General features: G+C 32.5%; 1 protein-coding gene across 1 annotated transcript; it reads left to right on the top strand.

Moving 5' to 3' along the window:
• Positions 1-10,901: 10,901 nt before the first annotated feature.
• Positions 10,902-24,950, top strand: LOC132720841 (probable mitochondrial glutathione transporter SLC25A40). The gene is made up of 9 exons (XM_060705068.1): positions 10,902-11,067; positions 12,167-12,375; positions 13,314-13,381; positions 15,535-15,665; positions 16,779-16,952; positions 17,321-17,430; positions 18,487-18,568; positions 21,031-21,108; positions 23,948-24,950. Exons 1-9 carry the CDS (start codon positions 10,974-10,976, stop codon positions 24,061-24,063), a joined length of 1,062 nt encoding a protein of 353 aa, XP_060561051.1. The 5' UTR covers positions 10,902-10,973; the 3' UTR covers positions 24,064-24,950.
• Positions 24,951-27,439: the final 2,489 nt, after the last annotated feature.

The raw sequence follows: 27,439 nt of genomic DNA, 5'->3' as shown, positions 1-27,439 counted from the left end.
GAGCATATTAATACTCATTAAATATTTATCAATTATTCCCTTAAAATGTATTTATTCAAATTAAACCAATTTGTTGATGAACATCTGTTAAGTTATATACTTGCCTGAAAATATTTGAACTATTGTTGATATTATTTTTCGTTTGTTTAAATGCTTTTGATACTTTCTTTTTTATGATTTTGTTTTTATTGTTAAAAAATAGTTCGTAAGGTAAAGCTTGAAGTATTAATTTTGAGTGAGACTAAAAATGTGTTTGAGCGCCACACTACTAACCGTACTCCGGTCTATACCGAATAAGGCGCTTTAATGATTAAATTGTTAAAATGCCGCATTTTAAACCGCCGAAATTCACTTACAATGTCTATTGAATAAACAATGTAAAACTCGGTAAAAAGGGGATACTTTTACTTAGTTTTTACTACATATACGTGAATATACAAATACGTTATGAACAAACTCTGTTATCATCGGTAGTTACTTTGATTATCATAACAAATGTATTAACCTTAACCTTGAAAATGACCATACCCATGTTGCCAGTCCTGGGCTGACCAGTGTTCGGTACTTTTAGTCTAAAAATGCCATGTACTGTTATCCCCAAAATTTCATTTGTTTTTACCTTGAAATGGGATTTTACAAATTCAGTGCAGTACAGGTCCATAATATATGATTTCAATTTTGTATAGTAATTCGTATGTGAATGGCTACTACAATAGTCTATAGATATTAAATAATTTCCCTTTTGTGATAATCAGTCTTGTTTTATACAAAATTTTAATATTTAACCAGTAAAATTATTCCCTTTTAAAGGCATACAAGCGTACGAGTATTTCAACTGATTTGTCAACCGATAGTTTAAACAATTCTTTATTTATAATTCATACATTTACATAATAAAGTACATAAAATAAAATTTACGGATTGAGTAGGAAGCTAATTGTGACGCCTTTTTGAAACCTCTCTCCGTAATGGCCGATGCTTGCTTCCCATTTATTCAATTTTGATTAATAAATAAACTAAAATGGTGAAAAAATGAGGACATCATATATCATATTGTATGAATTATTTCTCACACAGCTCGAAAACATCATGCATGACTGCAGGTTTAAAATCACACACATGCATAAGCTAAGCTATACAGCAACAAATGACCTGCAAATACAATATAAAAGATTGTTATAATTTATTATCTGATAAAAAAACACATTTCTTAAGAAATTTTATTTAATACTCTCTTTGGTCTGATTTCAATATTTATTATTATTATATGATGTATATAATTCACCTATCAGATGAGAAATTAATTCTTCACAAAATAAATGTGCTTAACGCAACATTAAACCATTCTAAAATTTACTTTCACACCTTTTTTCATACAATATCCCAATAATAACAGTTTTTGATACCTTGTGAAATCAAATGCCATGCCTAAGAGCATTCAATCAGATAATAACAACATAACAACACATTTAAGATCTAGGTAGGTGTTGATCAGTGATCTCAATAGTGGGGTCAAATAAAAAAAAAAGGAAACACAAAGAATTGGGACTGAATCTGGTGGTCTTAAAAGTGGATAAGCTTCTTGATCATGTAACCATTGACATAATGAACAGAAAATTTCGTTCTTTTAAAAATGGTCTTAATAGCGGAGTGGTCTTAATTCCGGGTTGGTCTTAAGTAGGGATTATACTGTATTAAAATCATATGCATATGTTGGCAAATACAAAGTATTTTAATAAAAGCAAAACCTTAAGTCTGAAGTAAATCCATTAAAGGTAAAGAAGAAGTACAATGTAAATAATAACTACAAACAAAACAATTTATTTCGTACTCATTTTTTTGTCTCAGATCATTTTTACCGTCATGTAATTCTTTTATTTCTATTATTGTGAATGTCGTTTTAGCTCTAAGAAAAACATATAAGTTATTGAAGTTTGTTCCAATCGAAATTTTAATTGAAAGTTTATCAATGAAAACGTTTTGTTGATACGAAATACCCGTATCAACAGATTTGCAATACCTTTGGAAACAACGAAAGTGGGCGAAGTTTAAAGTGGTGGTTTTCACTAATGTTTGACAAAATCTTTAACTCGATCGTTAAAACAGCGTAAAATAATGTGTAAGATGCGTGGCAATATAGGAGAAGGCATGGTTTAACAGAACTTAAATATCTGAAATTTAAAGATATACTAAGGTCATCCTTGAGTAAAAAGTAAAATATTTTAATCACAGAAATTTAATGAAAGCAATGAATTTTTTTATTGAATATGTCTAATTTGAATAAAAAAATTAATAAACTATGTATGAGAAGCTGCGTTCCCTATTACGGGACAAGTAAAATTGGTCCTTTCAGTCTTTTTATGACACTATATATTAATATTGTGACCACCTATTGTGTATTGAACTTAAAACATGACATATCTACTTTGTGTTAAGTCAAAACGTGCTTATTTTATATATACAAAAAATACTGTGTAGCAATTATCAAAATTTTCTAATATCAAATTTGAGCAAAGTATATCTTGAACTTGATAGTCAAAGAACTTATGAATGTAGATATTTCGTTTCCAGGCTACTTAAGATCAATTAAAATAGACGCGTGTACCATATCAGAAAAAATCTTTAATATGTTATTTTACTAATTTGACAATGGCCAATCAGATTTAGAGAATTAAGATTGTTTTTTTTTTAAAGGCCAATGAAAGTGGGGGCTACAGTTGCGCTCAAAACAGAGTCGACTTCCCCTGATAAAATTGCAAATGGGATATAAGTTCAAAAGGGAGGTTACTGTTTCTCTACAAATCGAGTCGGTTAGAGTGATCTCCTCTGAAAACATTAGAAATGGCGTAAGGGTTTAAACGGGAGGTTACTGTTGCCCTCAAAATAAAGTCAGTTAGAGTGACTTCCCCTTATATTGAAATGGGTAAGGGTTCCACAGATAATGTTCCGCTACAAATCGTGCCGGTTAGAGTGACTTCCCCTGATAACATTGCGAATTTGTAACAGTTCCACAGGGAAGTTACTATTGCACTACAAATCAAGTCGGTTAGATAACATTGCAAATGACGTAAGGGTTCGAAAAGGAGGTGACTGTTGCACTAAAAAATAGTCAGATAGAGTGACTTCCTTGAGAATATTGCAAATGGCGTAAGGTTTAAAAGGGAGGTTACTGTTGCGCTCAAAATAGAGTCGGTTAGAGTGACCTCCCCTGAAAACATTGCAAATGGGTAAGGGTTCCACAGGGAGGTGACTGTTACGCTACAAAATAAGTCGGTTAGAGTGACTTCCCCTGATAACATTGCACATGGCGAAAGGGTTCTAAAGTGATGTTACTGTTGCGTTCAAAAGAGTCTGTTCGAGTGTTTCATTTTTGGTAAAACTAATTATAATAATTCATAAAAAGCTTACAACAGAAATCTATGCAGATGCATTGAGCAATTTTAAATGATTATAGTGACTCAAATATCAAATGAATAAATTGCATAAATAATCTTTTTATAAAATGCAGAATGGTAAACATTTGGATGAGTCACGTAAATTGGCTGGTAAAAAATTTATACAAATTTTATCAGATACATTCATAGATCAGTGGCACTCATGCTTGAAACTCATCTCATTGCAAAACAATGTATTGTATAAGTAAATTTGAAATTTATAAATAATTTAGTGAATCACCTAATAACTATTTAAAATATATTATCAATTTCAGATCTAAAAACCATACAAAATCATATATTACAGGTTGAAACTAAAAATTGACATAGGATACCTTTAAAAACAGAGACAATGCAGTCATTGCAATCAAAACAAAGTAAGCCTTTTGTTGCCAGTATAGGGCCAAGTCTGCTTGTATTTCCGTTTAGTCTAATCCGGTTATGTACCATTTGGTAGCTTAGTTCACGTTTTTTATATTTGTTGTAAAGTTGGATTCCAACAACAGGTTATCTAATCAGTACATAAGGTTGCATAATATTATCCAAGAAGTATAGCATATATAATTTGTTCATATATATTTTTGAAGAAATATATATTAAGTGTTTAAACTTTAACTTAGATTTAAGTTTATTTTAAAGTTAAATGTTATTTAACATGTATTGTTTTATAGACATTTCATTCTTATCATCATTCACTAGTTTAATGTTGATTATGGTTGTATTGAGTAACTTTGTAGGACTTATTGATACACTCTTTAACAGTAACTTAGCATGGCCTAAGGCTTTTTATATACAATGTATATATCACTTATACTGGCTTTTAAACTTTGTGAGATACATGTTGTTGATTTAGCATTTACATAATTATGTTTATAAATATGTTTAGTTTCTAAGAAGTATTTTGATTCTTTTAATTACTTTGTAATATAAGTCAATACTATAATGTTATTATTGTTTCATGTTAAACTTTTCCATGAATCATAATCTATTTTTAGAATAGTTATGTAAAGTACTGATAAGCCTATGTTATATGTTAAGTAAATTCTGGTCGGCTGTAATTTGACCAATCAGATGAGTTGTTATATACAGTGCCACCTGTAGGTGGATGCTAGCTCCCAGTTCATTTAACCAGGCATCTAAGGAAATTTTGACATTCTGCTGCTAATTTTTGGAAGAGTTACATCTCTAAAAGCTCTCTAAGGTTCATTAATTAATTAATTATCTAATTTATTTAGGCACTTTGGCATTCAAATGAACCTTAGAGTTTATTTAAATTCGCTGAAACATTTTTGATAAATTTGAAAGTAATTTTAGTAATTATTTTTAACAGAGTTAAGATTAATTAATATCTTTTCTTTGTGGCGGCCATCTTGAATTATTAGATCTTTATTATACCCCCAAAACGAAGTTTGGGGGGAGTATATAGGAGTCACCCGGTGGTCGGTCGGTCGGTCGGTCGGTCCAGACGTCCGTTGCATTTTCCTTGTCCGGAGCATAACTTGAAGACTAATGGTTGGAATTCAATATATCTACATACAATGGTCAAGCACATTGAGAGGAAGTGCAGTGCATAAGAACCATAACTCTATCTTGACTAATTACAGAGTTATTGCCCTTTGTTACTTTTCCTTGTCCGGGGCATAACTTGAAAACTACTGGTTTGAATTCAAAACAACTTCATACAATTGTCAAACACAATAAGGGGAAGTGCAGTGCACAAGAACCATAACTCTATCTAAAGTAATTACAGAGTTATTGCCCTTTGTTGCATTTCCATTGCTGCTTTTTTTGTCCGGACCATAACTTGAAGACTAATAGTTTGAATTCAATATAACTACATACAATGGTCAAGCACATTGAGAGGAAGTGCAGTGCACAAGAACCATAACTCTATCTTGACTAATTACAGAGTTATTGCCCTTTGTTACTTTTCCTTGTCCGGGGCATAACTTGAAAACTACTAGTTGGAATTCAAAACAACTTCATACAATTGTCAAACAAAATAAGGAGAAGTGCAGTGCACAAGAACCATAACTCTATCTAAAGTAATTACAGAGTTATTGCCCTTTGTTGCTTTTCCATTGCTTTTTTTGTCCGGACCATAACTTGAAGACTAATAGTTTGAATTCAATATAACTACATACAATGGTCAAGCACATTGAGAGGACGTGCAGTGCATAAGAAACATAACTCTATCTTGACAAATTACAGAGTTATTGCCCTTTGTTACTTTTCCTTGTCCGGGGCATAACTTGAAAACAACTGGTTGGAATTCAAAACAACTTCATACAATTGTCAAACACAATAAGGGAAAGTGCAGTGCACAAGAACCATAACTCTATCCAAAGTAATAACAGAGTTATTGCCCTTTGTTTCTTTTCCATTGATTTTTTTGTTCGGACCATAACTTGAAGACTAATGGTTGGAATTCAATATAACTACATACAATGGTCAAGCACATTGAGAGGAAGTGCAGTGCATAAGAACCATAACTCTATCTTGACTAATTATACTGTTATTGCCCTTTGTTACTTTTCCTTGTCCAGAGCATTACTTGAAAACTACTATTTGGAATTCAATACAACTTCATACAGTTGTCAAGGACATTAAAAGGAAGTGCAGTGCACAAGAGCCATAACTACATTTTGACAAAATACAGAGTTACTTCCCTTTGATACTTTTCCTTGTCAGGAGCATAACTTAAAACTTACTGGTTGGAATTCAAAACAACTTCATACAATGATCAAGCACAATAAGAGGAAGTGCAGTGCACAAGAACTATAACTATATCTTCAGTATTTATAGAGTTATTGCCCTTTGTTCATTTTCTTTGTCTTTCTGGACTTATTACAGAGTAATTCAATTAAACTTCATCAATGGCCAACCACATTGAAAGGAAATGCAACATATAAGAACCACAACTATCTTTAATTGCCCACAACCATAACTCTATATTTCAATTCTTTTACAAGGTATTCTGTTACTAGTAACATCCTCATTTCCGAAGCAGTCTTGTGGGGGTATTAATCACATTTAGTGATAGTTCTAGTTTTTGTTAATTTTAAGATTAAAACAGGGCTTGCTATTTTTCAGATTCATTAGTTTAATAGCACAGATTCATTAAGGTTTATTTTTTATACTTCCAGTTATTACATTTTTAACAACTTTTAACTGGTTTTAAACTTTATTCTTATTAGCATATTTTTGGTTAAATAAGAACAGCTTATATTTAAGTGATTATTGTAAACTTGTTTAGTTTTAAGTAACTTTTAGTTAAGTGTTAATAAAAACTTAGTTCATTAAAAATGTGGTTGACTTAATTTTATTCAACATTTGTGTTTTTCCCTTTGCATTCAAAGGATGGTGTCATCTCATTAGATTTATCACATTAAAGAGTACTCCAGAGCAAACTAAGAACATTAAAGATATTATGTAATAAGTAACTAAATTCTATCAATAGCAAACAAAAAGCTTTTAATTTTCAACACCACAACAAGTGGGATAGAGGCCTACTTCTATGCAATAAATAGAGATATTCAAGTTTTCTATAAGTCCAAGATTTATTTCTATCGAGTGGAGTGAAAATGAATATTTCACAAGTGGCGGTATACAGTACACTGCTGAATTTATAAGACAGTTGTCCGGTTCGGCAAAACAAGTGAAAATACGGGAAATATGTTCCACTGCAGTGACAAATAAACTTTTACAGTGAAAATTAAAAAAAACGCATTTTATTTCATCAATTTTTCTCATTATTTCATTCATTCGTATGTAATAAATTACGTTTCTTTCCATGCTTTTTAAAAAGTTCATTTTTCAATTCTAAAATTTATTAAATGTCGTTGTTTTCTGAGAATGAGTGGATAGTTACCTATTTCTTTTGGCTTTATTTCGTATAATAACATTGTCATTTTAGTCTACCATTAATCTACTTTTCATTTTATGTTAATGCAAGTAGTGTACAACAATTAAGTTTGATTCTTTAAAATTCTATTCAATTAAGAACTGTTCTTGAAAATGAACTATTGTTCTCGGCAATATTACAAACACTATAACTAGTTTATTAAAAATGTTCTTACATAATTAATAAATTGATTTACAAAAAAAACTTTACAAGCTCCAAGTTACAATAGCAGATATCGTGGATATTGTATGATTGAAACGAGTCTAAGTCATTCATTTGACATTTTCTTTAACGTTTCCAGATTACACTGTGGCAACTATTACGGAATCTTAATGCTCTAAACTGACCCATGTTGGTCAGGTTAGGAAACCACCATTTTATTTTTTATAAGGAGTAAAGTTTTTTTCCTAAAACTACATATTGTATTTATTTTGAAAACATTTACAGAATAATGAATTAGTTAAATCAAAACGAAGAAATGAAAATTGTGCCTGCGTCTCCCTTTAAAGTGACATTATGTCCATCCGAGAGTTAAATATGAGTGAAAATAACTTAACACGTCGACATAATTTTATGTGCTAAATTTTATGCAAAATTAATCAATATGATACATATGACCCACAAATGTTTTATAATTTTATATAAGTATTTATCAGTAGCATTCAACTATTAAAATGAGTTACCAGTCTTACAATTTAGGTAGTTTTTATTTGTTTGGGTCGTCAGACCAAACAAATAATGGTAGCGAAATTTCAGACTCTAATGCTGTTAATTGCGAGTGCCGAAAGAAGTCCGCTTTTTTCAAGCGGTTACTTCCCTTTATATGTAACACTGAGGCTGAAAAATTTAGGGGAGATCACTGCGTAAATATGGTCACATGACAGGCGGATTAATTTTCAAGCAAAATAATTCCCGAATGGTCGGAGATTTCTAATATTGTTTTATTCTTTATAGATATACATGCTTATAGTAAGCGCCATGATTATTTACACAAGTGTTAAACAACAGTTAGCGTCGTTACCAACCCCAACTAGAATAATATGGTTTTCTTCATGCCGTTAACATGTAAATTCACCGTGGCCGAGGGGTTTGCGCGCTCGCCTAGGAAGCGAGATGTCTGGCCCCGTGTTCACAAAGAAAATATCAGGATAAGGATCAGGTGATCCTGATTTTATTTTCATTGTTTTATACAACTAAAATTGATTGTATTATGCTAGAATTAAATTGTACGTATTCGAATTGTAAATAATTGCTTATTTGCAAAGAAACAAACCTATTTTGGGATAAAATCAACTAATAACAAAACAAATACAAAAATAATCGGATCAAAATGAGGATCAATTTTAGGATCAAGATCAAAATTTGGATAAACTGTAAAATGCCCATTTCTTGTAAAAATAACAATAAATTTATTCTAAACTTTCATAATCATGTTATTTTAAGTCCAGTTTCATCAATTTAATATTGAATATTTAATCTATGAGGAAAAATAATGGAGAATATTTGAGTTTTTATTTTTGATCCTGATCTTGATCCTGATCCTTAAATCTTTGTGAACACGAGGCCTGGAGTTCAAATCCGAGTTAAGGCAACTCATTTTTTTTTCAAATTGTTTAAGTCAAATACACATTGGACCGAATATCAGTGTTGCAATTAGTCTTATAGCCAATCTACTACAATTAAAACGCTGCAAAGCATTGGTAGCACTATACAAAAACAAATTGTTTTATAATCTCACAACCTTCACCTTTTTTACATTCTGAGACCCAAACAAATTCAGCGCCTTCTGTGCTATGATTTTTATCCTAGTCAACAGTTTTCAGTATCAGTGTACATAACGTTTTAAGTAACACAAACCCTGTCGCTCACTACTAAGAATGGTTTATGTCCTTATATACGGGAAACATTCCCTTATGTTAATTCACCAACTTGAGTTTCTGCACATTACTATGCTCATTATCAGTATTTAGACGTTCTTCAACTGTTATTGGCCAATCATATCCGTGGTGGATTGAAGATACCGAATATGACTTTTTGTTTTCAAACTTGTTTCTTTTCTGTTTATTTATTGTTTGTATATCTTTAACTATATCTGCCCAAGAATCGAACCACTGTATTTCCATGTGCCCTAGTAACGGCGCCAGTCCGTTTTCCCGTCATAAAAAACTATATATGTCCCTCTCCGTGGTGTGGCCTGGATATTACATTTCGCAATATGAATCAAACCTAATTATTTATTTATACAGAACTGTTGCGAAATGTTATAACTGAACGCTCTCAAACAAAGATTAATTTAGGAAATGTGATGCGCCAACGATGACTTTACATGTATATATATTTTTATGATGCAATCGCCCGTCTTGCATTCAGCGTTTATTTTTGCATGTATTATTTATTTCAGCTGATAACGAGTCATATATTCGGTATATTCTATCGGCCACGGATATGACTTTTATATTGAACAAGAAACCTAACACTTTTTTAATTATGGTCCAAATTTAACGATTTGCTTAATGTATTATTATTTCAACTTTATAAATAATGTAAATGAAATGAAGTTAAAAACATACAAAAAAAGAATAATTTACAACGAGTCATATTTGGTATCTTCAATCCGCCACGGATATGACTTTTATACAGAGCGTGCAAAATATGTAATTCGGTATCTTCTTTCCGCCAAGGATATGAATTTTATTTAGAACGTGCAACGAATATAACTTGTAATTGTTTTCATTTACGGACGTCATTTAACGATTTTATTGCATGTTTTATTATTTAAACTTTATGAATAATGTGACATAAAAAAATACAAAAAAAAAATGAAAACATTCGGTATATTATTCTGTCCTCCACGAACGTAAAACGAATATAACATATAACATTTTAATTTATCGACCAAAATTTACGATTTTTCATGTACATGTAATTACATTTTATTATTATAAAATATCGTATCAAGAAAAAAGCAACAGAAACTTTCTAAAATATATTATTTTTGTTGCATTTATGTTTGTGTTTTTATATATATATGAAGTTGATATCTGTGATAAAATTGTATGTGTATATGTCTATTCCTTGAATAAATCGATACGATAAATCATATTCGGTATCTTTGAATTCCGTCCTTCACGGATATGACTTTTATAGAAAACGCAACGAATATAACTTACAAAACTTTTTTATTTATGGACCAAATTTGAAGATTTTTTGCATGTAATATCATTTTATTATTATATAAAACATCGTATCAAGAAAAGTTAATAAAAAATCAATTTATAAAACATATTTGTAAGTCATATTCGGTATCTTATGTCCGATGCAAATGCAGCCAAAATATTGAAAAAAATATTATATATATCCATAACACACAAGTAAGTATAGTACTTTTTTTAAGCAAAAACTTATGCACAATTTAAAACCAGGTATACGTGTTAATAATATACGTTCCTGGTTAAAACTAAAGCAGGAAATTCATTAGTGTTCTATTACCTGATATCAGGGGAGACAACAGCGAATTTATAAGCATTACGCAATCGGTTATTGAAGGGAGACTACTCTAATAAATTTTACAGCATGTGAAGGACACTCCAGATTTGTAACATATATTCTCTAAATATGATCAGGACTGGTGTAAAATGAGTGACAGCAGTAGAACATCGGACGGAGGTCTGACACCCGGTCAGCGAATGATTTCATCATGTTCAGGAGCAATTTTAACATCTCTTTTTGGTAAGGAAAATAAACTGATAAAACAACATTTTGATCAAGTAAAATGAGTATAAAATTTGCACTTTATTCTATAAGATTTACTTTTGCAATTCCCTGGATCAGACCACTATGTTATTTTTCATGAGTTGAACTTGTATACAATAAACTTATGAAAACGAAATCAACATTATTTGAGCCGTGTCATGACAAAATCAACATGGTGCGTTATTCTGACCCAGAACAAAATATTTCAGAATCTAGCTTTGGCATGTCAATATATGTTGACTTGTTAAAATACATGCCCGTCACCGGTTGTTTATCTCTAACAGTGAAACAGGAGTATTAAAAAAAATGAAATGGCTAGCTGTATGGGCCCCCTGCGTGAGTCACCTACAGCTGGGCTTTTGCATGTCAAAATATTTTGACTATATTGTTTACCATATCCACAATGAAAGCTAAACAGATAGCTGGTTGGAGAGATAACTCCAACAAACAATCACATGGTCACCTAGTAATAGAAGCAGAACGCACTGTTTTGATATTTTAGACTTGTTAATCTTATAATATACATGTATGGTTATATAAATGTCATTTCAGTTAAGCCCACTTGATGTGATTAAGACTTAACTTCTTTCCATTATTATAATATACATGTATGATTATATTATAACAGTTAGGCCCCTTGATGTGGTAATAAGTTCTCTTATCTATTATACATGTATGATTACCTAATTTCACTTGCCCCTCACTGCTGTGGGTTCGAATCCCGACAAGGACTTTAGATTCTTTCATATGATGAAGCTATCCAGCTAGCTTACGGAATGTCTGTGGTTCTACTCAGGTGCCCGTACGTGCCTGAAATAATGCACGGAAGGGCACCTGAGATCTTCCTCCACCAGTAAAGCTGGAATGTTGCCAAATGACCTATACTGTGTCGATGTGACGTAAAACCCAAAACAAACAAACAAAAAAAACTTATTTCAGTTACGCCCCTTGATGTTGTTAAGTTCTTTTCATTATTGTAATATACATGTACGATAACCTTATTTCAGTTACGCCCCTTGATGTGATTAAGTTCTTTTCATTATTGTAATATACATGTATTATTGTCTTATTTCAGTTACACCCCTTGATGTGGTAAAGATAAGGATGCAAGCTCAGAGCAAACCACAGGCTTTCGCGAAGGGACATTGTTATTTATACTGTAATGGATTGATGGATCATACCTGTGTATGTCTCAATGGCAACAGTGTGAATATTTCTATGAATGAAAATATAACATGGAAGAAAAACTGGTATAAAAGACCTGGCAACTTCAATGGAGTATTTGTAAGTTTTTTATATACACATAAATTAATAGAAAGTTAAGGACCCTGCATGAAACTTTGACAAATTTAGTATGTAGAAATAGTATCCTGTTTAGGTATGAGCTTCACAGAAACAGGCGTCCGGTTAGCTCAATAGGTAGAGTGTTGGACTGTGAATAAGTTGACCTTGTTTCGATTCCTGGACAGCGCAGGTGACTTTGGTTGTGATTAATCATGAAATCCTTTCTACGGTCATTCACACTGTACCTCTGCTCTTACATGTACAGAAGTAATCAGTTCCTTGCAAAAGTGAAGGCAACTAGAACTGGTAAACTGCTTGACAGTCTGCCCAGGTGGCTGAACTGTATTCTGGTAAATTCAATGTGGCTTACTATCGTGATCCGGAGTGAAAACTACCAACACCACCAACACTACCACAGCTACACAGAAATAGTGTAAAATTACTCAAATGATAAAGAATAAAAAAAATTCATAAACAATGAAATAATATCTTGAATATTGTAAAATAAAGACTTAAAAAAACAATAGGTTAAAAATTGATTGAGCAAGAACTCGGATGTAGCAAAACAAAATCTTGAATATTGTTATACACTCTGCATGATAAAGTTGTATGGAGATCTTGAGTTTTCCGGTATTCTTAAAAAATCAGCTTATCTAGTCAGCTGGCCATCAAGAATTTTAAAAACAAGAAGTCTGAATATTGTTTACTTTATTAAGTGTGAAAAATCATTTTTCAAACCCACAAAAATTGTGAAATAATGTTCTAGATCATTGCTAGATCAAGTAATACATTTTTAGGGAAACAACAGTGTTTTGAGAATTGTTATCAAGGATTGATCGCAAAACTGTTGTAAGTCCTTCTTTATTTCATATAAGTTATTTCAGTGTTGCGGCTAATCCTCGATATGTATGATAATATTTTCTTGTTCATAATTTCAGGATGCATTTTTAACTATAGGGAGAAATGAAGGAATAACTTCATTATGGAGTGGACTACCACCTACATTGTAAGTTCATATTTGTAACTTATTGACAGGGTGGGGAAGTATAAATTTAACTGATCATGCATGGACTGAAAAAGCCAGTGGAATGTTGGGACATCTAATACAGTGACCTATATACACATTTCTTGTTTATTGAACTATTTGACTGACATGCTATTTATTTAACATATTGTACCTTAGGATATGCTTTGTTTTACAGATCAAATTCAGATCCTCATGTTTAAGCAAGGATGTACTCTTTATTTAGAATGCTATTTTTAGCATACTACAATGTACTCCCAACATAGTGCATTAGGCTGGAAATTCCATGTTAGTCTCCTTTATATAGACCGCCTCCATGGTTGAGGGGTTAGAGTCGATGACTTCTAATCCAGTTACCTCTCTGGCGTGGGTTAGATCCCCGGGAGAGGCTTTGATAGTTTAGCACGGGGGGAAGGTAGTCTAGTACTGTTGTAACTCTCCAGAAACGATGGTTAGGAAACTACCCGCCTATATGACTGAAATACTGTTGGGAAAAGGCGTAAAATGAAACAAACAAACAGTCTTCTCTGTTAAACTTAAGAGCAAATGAAGTTCAAGAATAAATGAACCTGTACATGCATTGTTTTTTTTTCACCAATATAATCAGCGAAATTTGACCCCATTCCCCCCTCAAAATAGAATGTTTTTTCCCCCCTCAAAGCCGAAATTTCCCCCTATACAGTGACAGCAATGAATATCTTTTTTTTTTGCAACTAACTGCCGAAAACTGTTTTATTTTATGCCTGTTACACTGACTGTTAAGGAAGGTTGTTTACAAATCATTCTCAGGTAGGTAAGGGGAGCTACTCCTGGTGTCCCAACAAGTTTAACATGTGACGCATCTGTATTTAAGATCCATATATCAAGAAAAAGCAAATCCCCCACCTATTGCATTTTCCCCCCTCCAAAGGACACTGACCCCCTTCCCCCAAAAGTGAAAAAAAACACTTACATACATGTATATGTGATTCATTTATTTTTGCTAGAAAAGTATGACAGAGACACCATCAGTGTTGCTTTTATTTAACGGCAATGTACAGGTACACAGTACTGAGAATCTGTGTTGCTTTTATTTAACGACAATGTACATGTACACAGTACTGAGAATCTGTGTTGCTTTTCTTTAACGACAATGTACATGTACACAGTACTGAGAATCTGTGTTGCTTTTATTTAACGACAATGTACATGTACACAGTACTGAGAATCTGTGTTGCTTTTATTTAACGACAATGTACATGTACACAGTACTGAGAATCTGTGTTGCTTTTATTTAACGACAATGTACATGTACACAGTACTGAGAATCTGTGTTGCTTTTATTTAACGGCAATGTACAGGTACACAGTACTGAGAATCTGTGTTGCTTTTATTTAACGACAATGTACATGTACACAGTACTGAGAATCTATGTTGCTTTTATTTAACGACAATGTACAGGTACACAGTACTGAAAATCTGTGTTGCTTTTATTTAACAACAATGTACATGTACACAGTACTGAGAATCTGTGTTGCTTCTATTTAACGACAATGTACATGTACACAGTACTGAGAATCTGTGTTGCTTTTATTTAACGACAATGTACAGGTACACAGTACTGAGAATCTGTGTTGCTTTTATTTAACGACAATGTACATGTACACAGTACTGAGAATCTATGTTGCTTTTATTTAACGACAATGTACAGGTACACAGTACTGAGAATCTGTGTTGCTTTTATTTAACAACAATGTACAGGTACACAGCACTGAGAAGAGTGGTCTGCATGCAGTCTGCTGACAGATCTTGTTGTTGATGGTTTTAATTGTACTTTCTTACACTTTTTATATTGAAAATAGTTTTATAAAGTTTCTCAAATTTTGTTAAAACTTTGGTATCTTGTAATTAGATACATTTTACTTACATCAGAATGGTGCCTTTCCAGCTTTTTTCTCTCATGTGTGTCAGCTATATTCAGCTGGGTTACTGATATACAGTGGCTCTACTCATTAAATTGGGCCAAATATAATGCAAAAAAAAACATATTGTAAGAATTTTACACCACCCTTAAAGTTGTGAAGGCAGAATATAAGTTGAAAAAAGGTGTGATGTAAATTTGTCTGAGGAAAATGTTATTGATAATCTGTTTTCAGAGTGATGGCAGTGCCTGCAACAGTTGTGTATTTTACAACATACGAGCAGATAAAAGTGGGGCTAGGTCATAGCTATAATACACCAGTGAACACGTGGTGGGTTCCCGTACTTGCAGGCAGTAGTGCAAGAAGTAATTATGTTAAAAACAAATTTTTGTGTCTGTCATTTAATTTTGACAGCCTTTCTTGGATTATTTCATTATTGTATTTTATACATATTTTAATGTTTATTGAGATTTTTTTTTGGTTGGATAGCAGAAGGCAATATTTTCTCTCCAATTGGCCAAGTATTTCTTGTCACAATGCCTTCATGTCAAGCCACTGGGATTAAACAATTCACAATGTCCTCATGGTGAACCATTGTGAATAAACAATTCGCAACGTCATCATGTCAAGCCATTGTAATTAAACAATTCACAATTTCATCATGTCAAGCCATTGTGATTAAACAATTCACAATTTCATCATGTCAAGCCATTGTAATTAAACAATTCACAATGTCCTCATGGTGAGCCATTGTAATTAAATAATTCACAATTTCATCATGTCAAGCCATTGTGATTAAACAATTCACAATGTCCCCATGTGGAGCCATTGTGATTAAACAATTCACAATGTCCTCATGTCGAGCTATTGTGATTAAACAATTCGCAATGTCGTCATGTCGAGCTATTGTGATTAAACAATTCACAATGTCCTCATGTCGAGCTATTGTGATTAAACAATTGGCAATGCTCTCATGTCGAGCCATTGTGATTAAACAATTTGCAATGACCTCATGTCGAGCCATTGTGATTAAACAATTCACAATACCCTCATGTCGAGCCATTGTTATTAAACAATTTGCAATGACCTCATGTCGAGCCATTGTGATTAAACAATTCACAATACCCTCATGTCAAGCCATTGATATCTGCCATACCATCAACATCCATTAAAACAATATCTTGGTCAGTTTCTTGAAAAATAAAGGAAAAAAATCTGTAGAGTGATCCCTTTTACATTTTTGTTCATTCTGAAAATTGGTTGCCATGGTAACCAACGGGTCTGAATACTCTTATCATTAAGAACCGTCAGATCTTAAAGTCTTAATATAAATGTTATTTCACAAAAGTGATCCTTTTATAATAAGACCTGACAAACATTTTGTGGTACTTTTTCATTAATTGTCAGAATGATTGCTAGAAATTGTGATTTTTTTCCCCCTTTTTACTAATACACAGTCCTCTTTTATATTTTGATAGTATTTGCTGCAACTGTGATAAGTCCGCTGGAATTGATACGGACAAAGCTGCAGTCAGAACAACTGACATATAGGCAGGTACATGAAGCTGTTCGTAGAATGTTACGGACAGATGGATTCCTCTCATTATGGAGGGGATTGTCTCCCACATTGCTCAGAGATGTACCATTTTCAGGTAATTGACTTTTTCTTTACCTTCAAAAGATGTGTGTGCGGAATTACAGAATTTTTACATGTTTGTAATTGCATTGATACTGAAAATATCGTAATCGTTTCTTTTATGTTTCTCATGATGTCAGTTATCCCATAGGTTTTGATACAGGAAAAATATTAAAACAATGCCATCAATTACCACAGGGTATTTCAACTATTTGAAAGACACTGATTACCATAAACAAAGGAAATATGTTAATTCCAAGTATTATAACAAAATTCTGTTCTGTCAATACAACCAACTTTGGATAAAACAGACTACTTTGCCATATGCTTAGATTATTTTGTGAGAACTTTTATTGCATGTTGAAAAATTATGTTTTATTTCAGCATTATATTGGTTAAGCTACGAAACAATGAAGGGCAAAGTATTGAAAGAAAGAAATAGTACGCAGTTATCTTTCTTTGAAAGTTTTTTGTCAGGGGCATGTGCTGGAACAGTAAGTGTGTATACATTTGTTTATTTTGTAAAATATAGGACAGGTGAGGCCCCCTATGACAGATTAAATTTTAATTCTATGCATTGTAAAAGAGAGAGTGTGGGGCGAGTGATTTAGGAGGCATGGCGTTTTGTAGTAAGGATGACACAATGTTCTTTATGATGTACTAATGATAATACTTCACCATTCTGAAACCTAAACTGCATAGCATTTGTAAGAGGAGCCTGGCAAGTTAACATCACTCTAGTCTGACTGGCTTTTACCTTGCTGAAACAGAAAGTGAAAAGCCTTTAGATTATACTTATTTATTATAGTTTGATTGTGTTAGAAGCCATAAGCTTACTGAAACCCTCTCCAATCTGTTCCTAGGACCAACCAGTACTACACCTAATGAGTGTTAAGTTTCTTGCTCACAGAAACAACGGCTTGCCTCTGACAGGATTTGAATCCACTTGACCAGCAGACCTTAGATTGAAAAGCCTTTGCAACCAGTATAGAACCAGGCCAGCCTGCAAATACTTGCAGTCTAACCAGGCTTGGTACAGTTGGCTTAGCAACCTTACAATTTTAAGTAAATAACTTCAAATTTAATAATGGCCAGTCCCTAATTAATGCTTACAATTCTATATAGGAAATGAAGCGGTAAAGGGTTAATATGACAATATTTTACAGAAACTTTACAATTGATTGTTTTGAAGCATTCATACAAGAATTACAACAGGAAAAGGGTCAAAGTCCAGTCCTAACAGCTTGTCGGCATCATGTATTTGATTGTAAAGTGAAGGTGATATAAAACATGCCAACATTGTTGTTTTGTTTTGATGGATTTTAAGTCACACTGGCAAAATCAAGGTCATATGGGGTCCTTCTAGCTTTACCAGGGCAGAAGGACCTCAGGTGCATGTTGATGCATTATTTCAAGCAGAGAGGAACCACCAGCCTTTTGTGACTGAGCTAGGTTGCTTCCCCTTACATAAGAAACAACAAATTCTTGATATTAAGTTTTTGAGTTTGAATTTTTCAAAATTAATGTTTGTTCACTTATAAATATTTCAGCTTGCTGGTGTTGTAACCTTACCGTTTGATGTAATCAAGACACATAGACAAATAGAGTTGGGAGAAGTCACATTAGCCAAAGGTTTGTAGATTTCTAAGTAGCAAAATATCAAATTCATGCTTGTTTTTCTTCTACAAGGTTTTATAGGTTTTCCTTTATTTTGACAAGGATACGCCCTCTGTTAGCTCCAGTGTTTTAGGGGGGAAACCAGGGCTATTCTCATGGCCAACTCTGCTGATGGTAGTGGCATCGTTAATTAACTTTTTCTGCTCTACTATTGCTTTAAAGGTTATTTTGTTACCTGTTTCAAGTTTGATTTTAGAAATTAAAAATCTTTTGCTACTAGTATACTGGTGCCTCATATTTCCGTGGTACCCATATTTCCAAGGTATTAGGCATAAACAGCCTCAAGTGCCTCCTAGACTTCATGCACCTGTCAGGAGTTTTACTTTTACCTTTTTATTGTATTTTTTATCAAAATGTTACATATATGACTGAGAAAACTTATTATTTTATAAAAATTAAGAGCAAAGTAAATTATTTTGCCATTTTAATTTTACTTTTCATACCTTTCAAGGCAATTGTCTTTGTTAAACAACCATTGAGATTTTTGATAAATGCTATAGAGAAAATCCCCACTTTCAGACGAGGCTAGGTATAAATATGCAAAAAAATAAAGATTACTATTGGTTTTTCCTTTTGAAACTCTTAAAATGTAATTGCCTTGGAAATACGAGAACACATCTTTACTCACTATGCAGCAGATGGGTGTTTATTGCCATGTTGTATACATAATTGTTTACATGCAAACATTAAATGTAATTATCTACGATGTAATTGACATGTCTTTCCTACAATATTCAACATATTTTCCAGAATTTTATTCTTCTAACTTTTATTGTCTGTGTAAACAGTTAAGTACCACGGAAATATGAGGCACCAGTATACCTATAGAATGTTGCATTTCTTCTTGCTAAAGAAATGTTCTTTTTGATAAGTCTCTTATACCCTCCCAAACTTGATGGTACTCTCTTTTCCCACCTAACCATGCCAGCTTCTATGAAGGACTATGGTTGAAATATGAATCACATTTAACCCTTTAAGTGCTGGATCCGAAAGCATTAAGTCTTTGCCACCAGTATAGAGCCAGGCCAGTCTGCACATACGTGCAGTCTGACCAGGCTCTATACTGTTGGCTGACAAATTTTGAATATTAGAATTGATATCCCTAAAATTGATAATGGACAGTCCTAAAAGTGGAAGTGGGACAAGTCCATTTAAGATATTCAGCATGTTCAGGGTTAAGTGAAGTGATAGTTCTGGCTGGATGCTAAGATTACTCGGACAAACTTTATTAAGAAGTTCATACTTTAAAGCCAAGACAAGACACAAGCTGTCAACCATGTAAACAAACAACACTCAGCAAAATAAAAAACTTAACATGGACTTAAAATGGGCAAATTTCACTTTTTTATTGGTATATTCGGATAAATCTGATTACATTTTATCCCTTTGAGATTTTGCTACAATTTACTCACATTTTTGTCGATCTAACCAAAAGAAACAATTTATACACTAACTAATTCTGACCTAGGTGTCAAGATAAAAAATCCAGGAATGAAAGGAGATAGTAAACAAGACTTTTGAGATTCTGAATCTTTGAATTAAGACCAATATTATATATATGATTTGTATGCACTGAAATTCAGGTTTACATATTTGCTGTGAGTGTAGTAATTTAGGAGTTAAAGAAACTCAACTGAAATTCAAAAGCCCAAAAACATAAATTTTTTAATTCATATAGAAAATCAGCTTAGGCATTTAAAAACAGAAAGCTATTTGAAAAAATAATTTAAAATATGCTTAGAAATAAATTGAAAATTGCACTTTTGTGCAATTCTTAGCCCAAAGTGTTAGACTTTTAAATTAAGAATAATATATCACAAACTGTGATTTAAAATCAATGTTTGGAGTTCGGATACGAGGAATTATTTCACGAGGGTGTAGCCCTAGTGATATAATGATGCGCATCCGAACGACAAACGGTGATTTAATTGAGTGATAAAATCACCAATTTTGATATATAATTTCAATTCTCACACGACATCAACAAATAAATGCTACCATACCTGATTATTAAGCTAAGTTGCCCCTGATTTGCTTCCGTACTTATTTTCAGCACATTGCGTTTTTAGTGGTTACGTCAGCTGTCTAATTATAGAATGCCAAACGGTGATTTTGTTGCATAATAATACACACTTTCGGTTCTTCTATGTTTAATAGGGAAAAATTTGGGTCATGTTAGAATTTTGGGTAATATTTTTCACAATTAGAATAATTATTGTAGAGAAACAGAGTCAGCAAATGATCTGAAATAGTGCTTACAAGTTATTGGTCTTGGCCTTCATCAAATGGAACATTAAACTCAAAAAAATATCTTCAGTCCCACCATGTCAAAAAATTGCAGTGGAGTCCCTTTAAAGTCTTTTAGTTTTTCTACTGATATTATATAATATTTGTGTTTTCTCATACTTTTATTTCAGAGAAGAAACAGGTTAGTTCTACTTGGAAGTTGATACAGAACTTGTACAGGCAGCAAGGAATAAAGGCATTATTCTCAGGTAAAATGTTTTTATAGATCAGAGAAAGCAAATTATTATTATTATCTTGGTGACAAAGCTGCTTGTAGGAGTAATATAAACTTTTACCATGAAATATTATGTCCAGCTTTGAATTTAGAACAGTTCAAAGTTTTAAGGTATTTGGTTAATACAAATTAATTTTAGTTTGATTGTGTTAGAAGCTATAAGCTTATTGAAACGCTCTCCGTTCCTGAATTCAACTAGTACTAAGCAATGAGTGTAAAGTTTCTTGCTCAAAGAAACAACGGCTTGCCCCTAACAGGTTTGAACGCAGACTGTCAGCAACCCTTTGATTACTAATGCAATGCGTTAACCACTTGGCCATGCCGCCACTTAAGGTATTTCAATATCAAAATACAAAAGTTGAGCTATCAACAGTGTACAGCCTGTTCAAACGGCACAGATGTGCAGACTTGTCTGGGTCTATACTGGTGGCAAGAACCAATCACATTCATTTCAAGCAGAGTAAGGGTTAAAGGGACTCCACTGAGCTTGTAAGACGTGACAGGAGACTTAATTTTTCAAGAGAAGTGTTCCATTTGATCTAGGTCTAGACATATAACTTAAATGCAAAATTTCAGACCATACGCTCACATAATTTTTTCCAGAATTATTATTCTTAAGGTGTAAAATGACCTAAAATTGAGAATCGCTGCAACGCTTTTCACGCAAATTGGTCTTAGAACAGCACAAAAGTATGATTTTCAATTCATTTCTGAGTATATTTATGAATTATTTTTTCCTATCTTTCTATTGTAAGTGTCCCAGCTGATCTATGTAAGAAATTCAAATGTTATGTTTTAGGCTTGTGGACTTCAGTGGAGTTCCTTTAATATAAGTTTCCTGACTTAATGCAAATGCAAGGAAAACGGTTGCGCTTTATTCATTATGTATATATTCAGAATGTCATTTGTGATTGAAATGTTGATCATGGCATGTCATCTTAAAATTTTCACATGTCAAATGATATCAGTCTGACTTGTGTTACAAGAAGGCATCAGATTTTTTTTTTCTGAAACCAATTGAAAACTGTTGACTGTCAGTAGGTTGATAATTGCATTTATGAATTAACTTCTTTTGATGGGGTCCTTTATTTCTCCAGGGATTTTATCCAAACTTTCACAGATGTAACATTATTAAGTGCCGTGGGGCATATTTTTGTGGTTTTTTCATTCTGTCAGTCAAGATATAAACCTTATGAATAATAAAATTTGTAGTTTTTAGGGGTCTTATTCAGCTTTTTAGAGTGTGAAAACAAAATTTGATAATGAATGACCTTAAATGTGACCTACGTATGTATTAAATCAATTGTGACTTTTTTCTAGGAATTTATTTTACGTAAGCAATCTGGACCCATCATTTCTAACTTGTTTTTTTTTTTGACCAATCTTACAAAGATTAATCGGTTTACGAGCATCTTTATAGAGTTGTGTTATAATTGGTACTTGTTAAGACAGAGGATGTTTGTTTATAAGTTAAGTGAAAGATTTGAGATATATTTCACTGAGCTAGCACCAAAAGGGTATACAGTCGAACTTCGTTCGCTCGAACTCGGAGGGCCTATGCAAATTTGTTCGAGCGATCGGTAGTTCGAGCGAACCGAGGTTGAACAATAATTACATAGAAAATAGGCTTAAGGTTTTCCAGCTTATATCGGTCAAATGATAAATACGTCAATGTAACTGTTTTTTAGTACGTCTGTTTGTCGAATACGTCATATTAAGAATTATTATCCTATTGAAAACACTATTAAGGTGCACGGTATTAAATATTGTAATTGGTTGTGTTCGATCGGGCGATCATTATCTAAACTGTGAACAGTGTTAAAGTTTATTATGGGATAAATTTTATTTTAAACAATGAATCGATAAAATATTAAAAAACAACATTTTACAGCAGCATCTATTTGTAGTTATTTACTAAAATAAACACTAGTACAAGTATTATTCTATAAATAGATTACACTGTTACAATTCACGTTACATGAACCACGGTTGTTATAAAAACCGTCCGGGTAAACGTCATTTACTTATTTATTTACTTTGGGCATTTCAGGAGTTACTTTCTTTTTATCGTTACTTAAGACGGCAAATAAACAATTGTATCATAACAAACAAATCGGTAAAACACCTTTTATTTTGTATCAATTAACCATAATTGCCTTTGTTACGATCACGAGGTGTTAAAAACATGTGTCGCCGATTGTCAATTATTTAGAACATGTCGACCCGCAACTTTTGTTGTTTGTTTGAGTTCGACCGAAAAGGTGTGATTTACACTTTATTCCTGTCGAAGGGACCGGAGATCAGGTTCGAGAGTTCGAGCGATGGGTGTTCGATCGATCCGAGGTAGAACAGTATATATTATATAGGAATTTTGCCGGGACTGGGCGATGAGTTCGAGCGATGGGAGGTATTCGAGCGATCCGAGTTCGAGCGAACGAAGTTTAACTGTATTTTCTTTTTATTATATGCAGAGAAACGCTTAAAAAGACATTTTAACTTAATACTGAATAAAAAGCGTGCCAAATAGTAATGCAATGTGATGTCATTTACGACGATACATTAAGTTGGTTTCCAGTACTGTGCAGGCTGGTATTTCATTGAAACAACATAACAGGATGAAATTCAAAACAGTGAAAAATATCAAATTAATAATTTCACTGTTTCAAACAGTTTCAAACTGTTTTTTATTTCATCGATATATTTATATAAACCAATAAAAAGCATGTAATAAATAGTACTTATTAAGAAATCATATTTTTTCATGCCTTATACCCAACTATCATTGTAATAAAAACATATGTTTTACATTGCAGGCTTAGCACCAAGGGTGATGAAAGTAGCTCCAGCTTGTGCCATCATGATCAGTACATACGAACATTTTAAACATTTCTTCAGACAAAGGAACTTAGAATCGCTCGAAAATAGATAGTATATAGTGAAATCATAGGGAATATATACATTGTACATGTAAACAGAAAAAACATTTTCATCTTGTGTTGAGAAAATGATTTGCTGCTTGAAAACTTCAAAAGTTGATACAAAAATACACAAGTGTGAAGGATGGCTCTGAGATGGATATATCCTACAACTGCCTGTTATAGGAAAAAAACTGAAACAAGTTCTTGCCCCAACATAAACAGATGCAGGGGCATATATTTTTTGTCTCATTAAAATTTTGTATTCAGATATTCAAATATAACCCTTTCTATCATGCTATATATTTTAAATATTTTAAATGGACTCATCAACCTTTCAATTATGACAAAACCTTTTATCATTTTGAGTGAAAACTTGTTCTGCTAGGATAGGGAACAGTGCAGATCATGATTAGACTGGGAGTCAATTTTATTCTGATCTTGGTCTGAATACGTCCCATGGGTGGATTCAGTTGCCACCAGCAGTCCAACAATTTATCTTGGTCATTACATTTTCTTTCATATAGCGAGAATATTTTCACCTTTGACATGATTAAATATGTTGTCATCCCCAGAATGACCTTGGCATTCAAAGTCGAAAATTATGAAATTTTTGCCATTTTAACTTTTTTTAACACATTGTTTATGAAGGTATTTGTGTTTTAAAAGCACATATTTTAAAAAACACATATTGTAAGGCATCACTTCTTGACAATTGTTATGTATTTCTTATGTATGAAATACATAAAGGTTTTAGGGTAAATAAAATTAATGAAGAAATATTTAATATGTTAATAATAATATTATGGTTTTTTTACTGTGAATACATGTTTTTATTGATATGAATAAATCAATTTGCCAAATATGTTTTGTATTCAAGGTTAATAAATTGTCAATAGTTTTAGAGCTTTACACTTAATTTTAGAGCTCCTCACATAACTTTACAGCTCTTCACATAATTTTAGATCCCTACACATAATTTTAGTGCTCTTCATATAATTTGAGGGCTGTACATATAATCTTAGAGCTTCTAACATGATCTATACTTAATTTCAGAGCTCCTCACATAACTTAACAGCTCTTCACTTAACTTTACAGCTCTTGGCATAATTTTTGACCTCTTCACATGATTTGAGAGCTTTTCACATAGTTTTAGAGCCCTTCAATTAATTCTAATGCTCTCTGCATAAATTTTAAAGCTTTACATATAATTTATATTGGGCTCTTCACATAGTTTAAGAGCTCAACATTTAATTCTAGAGCTCTCCGCATAATTTTAAAGCTCTACACATAGTTTTAGAGCTCTTGACATAATTTTAGAGCTCTACACATAATTCTGACCTATTCATATGATTTGAGAGCTCTACACATAATTTTAGGGCTGTACATATGAGACTTTACACATATTTTGAGGGCTCTACATAAAATTTGAAAGCTCTCCATATTTTCGACAGCACAACACATAAGAGTTCTCTATACATAATTCAAGAGTTCTACACATAACATAGTACTCTACATAATTATGTCATGCGTACATAGCACATAATACAAGTACATGTTTACAGTCGCATAAAAATTATTAATTGTTAAAAGTCCTATTATATTTCATGCCGAGCTTAATTGGATGTGTTCTGTTAGATCTCCTAACATATAATGTATGAATGCTACATGTACCTGACTGTGTGCTTAGGTTAATAGGGAGCATCAGATTAGTACATGTAATCCATGGCTCACTTTTTCGATCCTAGATCGAGGCGTAATATTTCTGTGATAATTGATTTGTGACAATGATTCTAATGGTCATTTGTCTCTTATGACTGATTCAGAAATCATGTGTGATTAGTAGTAAGTCACTTGCAGAGGAATTGGTTGTTATTTATCGAGGAAGGACAGTTTGTTTGATCTACCACTGAGACTGGACAGGAAACATGTTACAATTGTCGAGTAAAAAACAACAACAGAAAGCTGTCTCACTCGCTAAGAAGAATGTGATTACATTTAAAATAATGTGCCAAACTAAAACTTAATTCATGCTAGCAAGTTGATTCTTTATATCCAACTTAAAGAAAAATCGCAAAGTTGTATCACTTATAAAAGACGTGTACAGTGAGTGGCATGACCAAACTCGTTTTTTGTCCTGTTAGGTTTTATGTGATTTATTTGATACCCGTAGCTTCTATAGCCACTTCATGAAACCATTTCATGAAAAACAGAAAGCATAAAACATATTGTAATTTCAGTTTACCTTTATAGGTTAGTTCTCTGTAGCAGTTTGTGATACATAGGGTAATCAAATGCTAGTCAGTAGTTATGTAATTAATAACTTGTATATTACATTTTTATGAAAATATAAAACTTGGCTTTAGTGCAAAACAGTTATTACTCAATGTACGAATTGTTTAAAATACCAAGACACATAACTAAGATTTAGAAAATAATTAATATACCTTTGTAAACTTAACCAGAGATGTAGATAACTTTTTATGTTATCTATGTCTCTTGATTTAACAAAATTTCTATTTGACTCTTTTGAACTTTGACAGATCCGTTTAAGAATTGTTTAAAAGTAACTTTAAGTTCAACTCATCATCTTTATTCAAAGTTCTCCGCATTATAGTTATCAAAAGGGTTATCAAAGGGTCCTTTGTTGCCTGGATTTGAATGTTTGTTTATAATTTATTTAATTAACTTATAGCTTATGACACAATCAAATTAAAGTAAATTTTGTATATTATAAAGATTAGTGTACATGTATGTTTTGAAAACTTTGCAATAAGAGAATTAGATTTTTTAATTCTTTACTTAGTAACAGAGAGCCAGTATTGCCTATGGCATGATCTTGGTTATACCAAGGGGAGCTGTGGTCTAGTGGTTAAGGTGTCTGTCTCTTAACCTTGGGGTCATTGTTTTGACTCTCTCTAAGGGCTCAGTCACGTTTCCACATTAGACAAAAGTGCATGTATGTTCCAGGAAATAGACTTCAAAAAGGCCAAATACATGTATGCTTAAGGCTTTTAAGCTGAAATAAGTATATTGAATTAAATTGAGACATTCAAAAAGAAACGCAATTTTAGATGTTTGTGTTGGGTTGTAAACATTAAGTCATAGAGTAACCATACTTGCAATGTTGGTCCATAAAAATATGTTTGTTGAAAGAATTAAGTTGTTGTTTTTCATAAATAAAGTAAATTATGGAATTAATATTTTTGCTTTTTAATTGAATAGCCAAGTGGCACTATCGCACGGACATCGGTGAAGGTATTATTTAAGGGCTTTTAAGTGAAAGCCTTATCATCCCAACCAATGAATTAGAGCCGTGTCATGACAAAACCAACATAATGGGTTTGCGACCAGCATGGATCAAGACCAGCCTGCGCATCCGCGCAGTCT

This window comes from Ruditapes philippinarum, unplaced genomic scaffold (assembly GCF_026571515.1).
Source record: "Ruditapes philippinarum isolate M1 unplaced genomic scaffold, ASM2657151v2 ctg25_1_1_1_1, whole genome shotgun sequence".
Taxonomy (NCBI): Eukaryota; Metazoa; Mollusca; class Bivalvia; order Venerida; family Veneridae; genus Ruditapes; species Ruditapes philippinarum.
The sequence above is the reverse complement of the archived record's forward strand: the minus strand, read 5'-3'. Positions and strand labels throughout refer to the sequence as shown.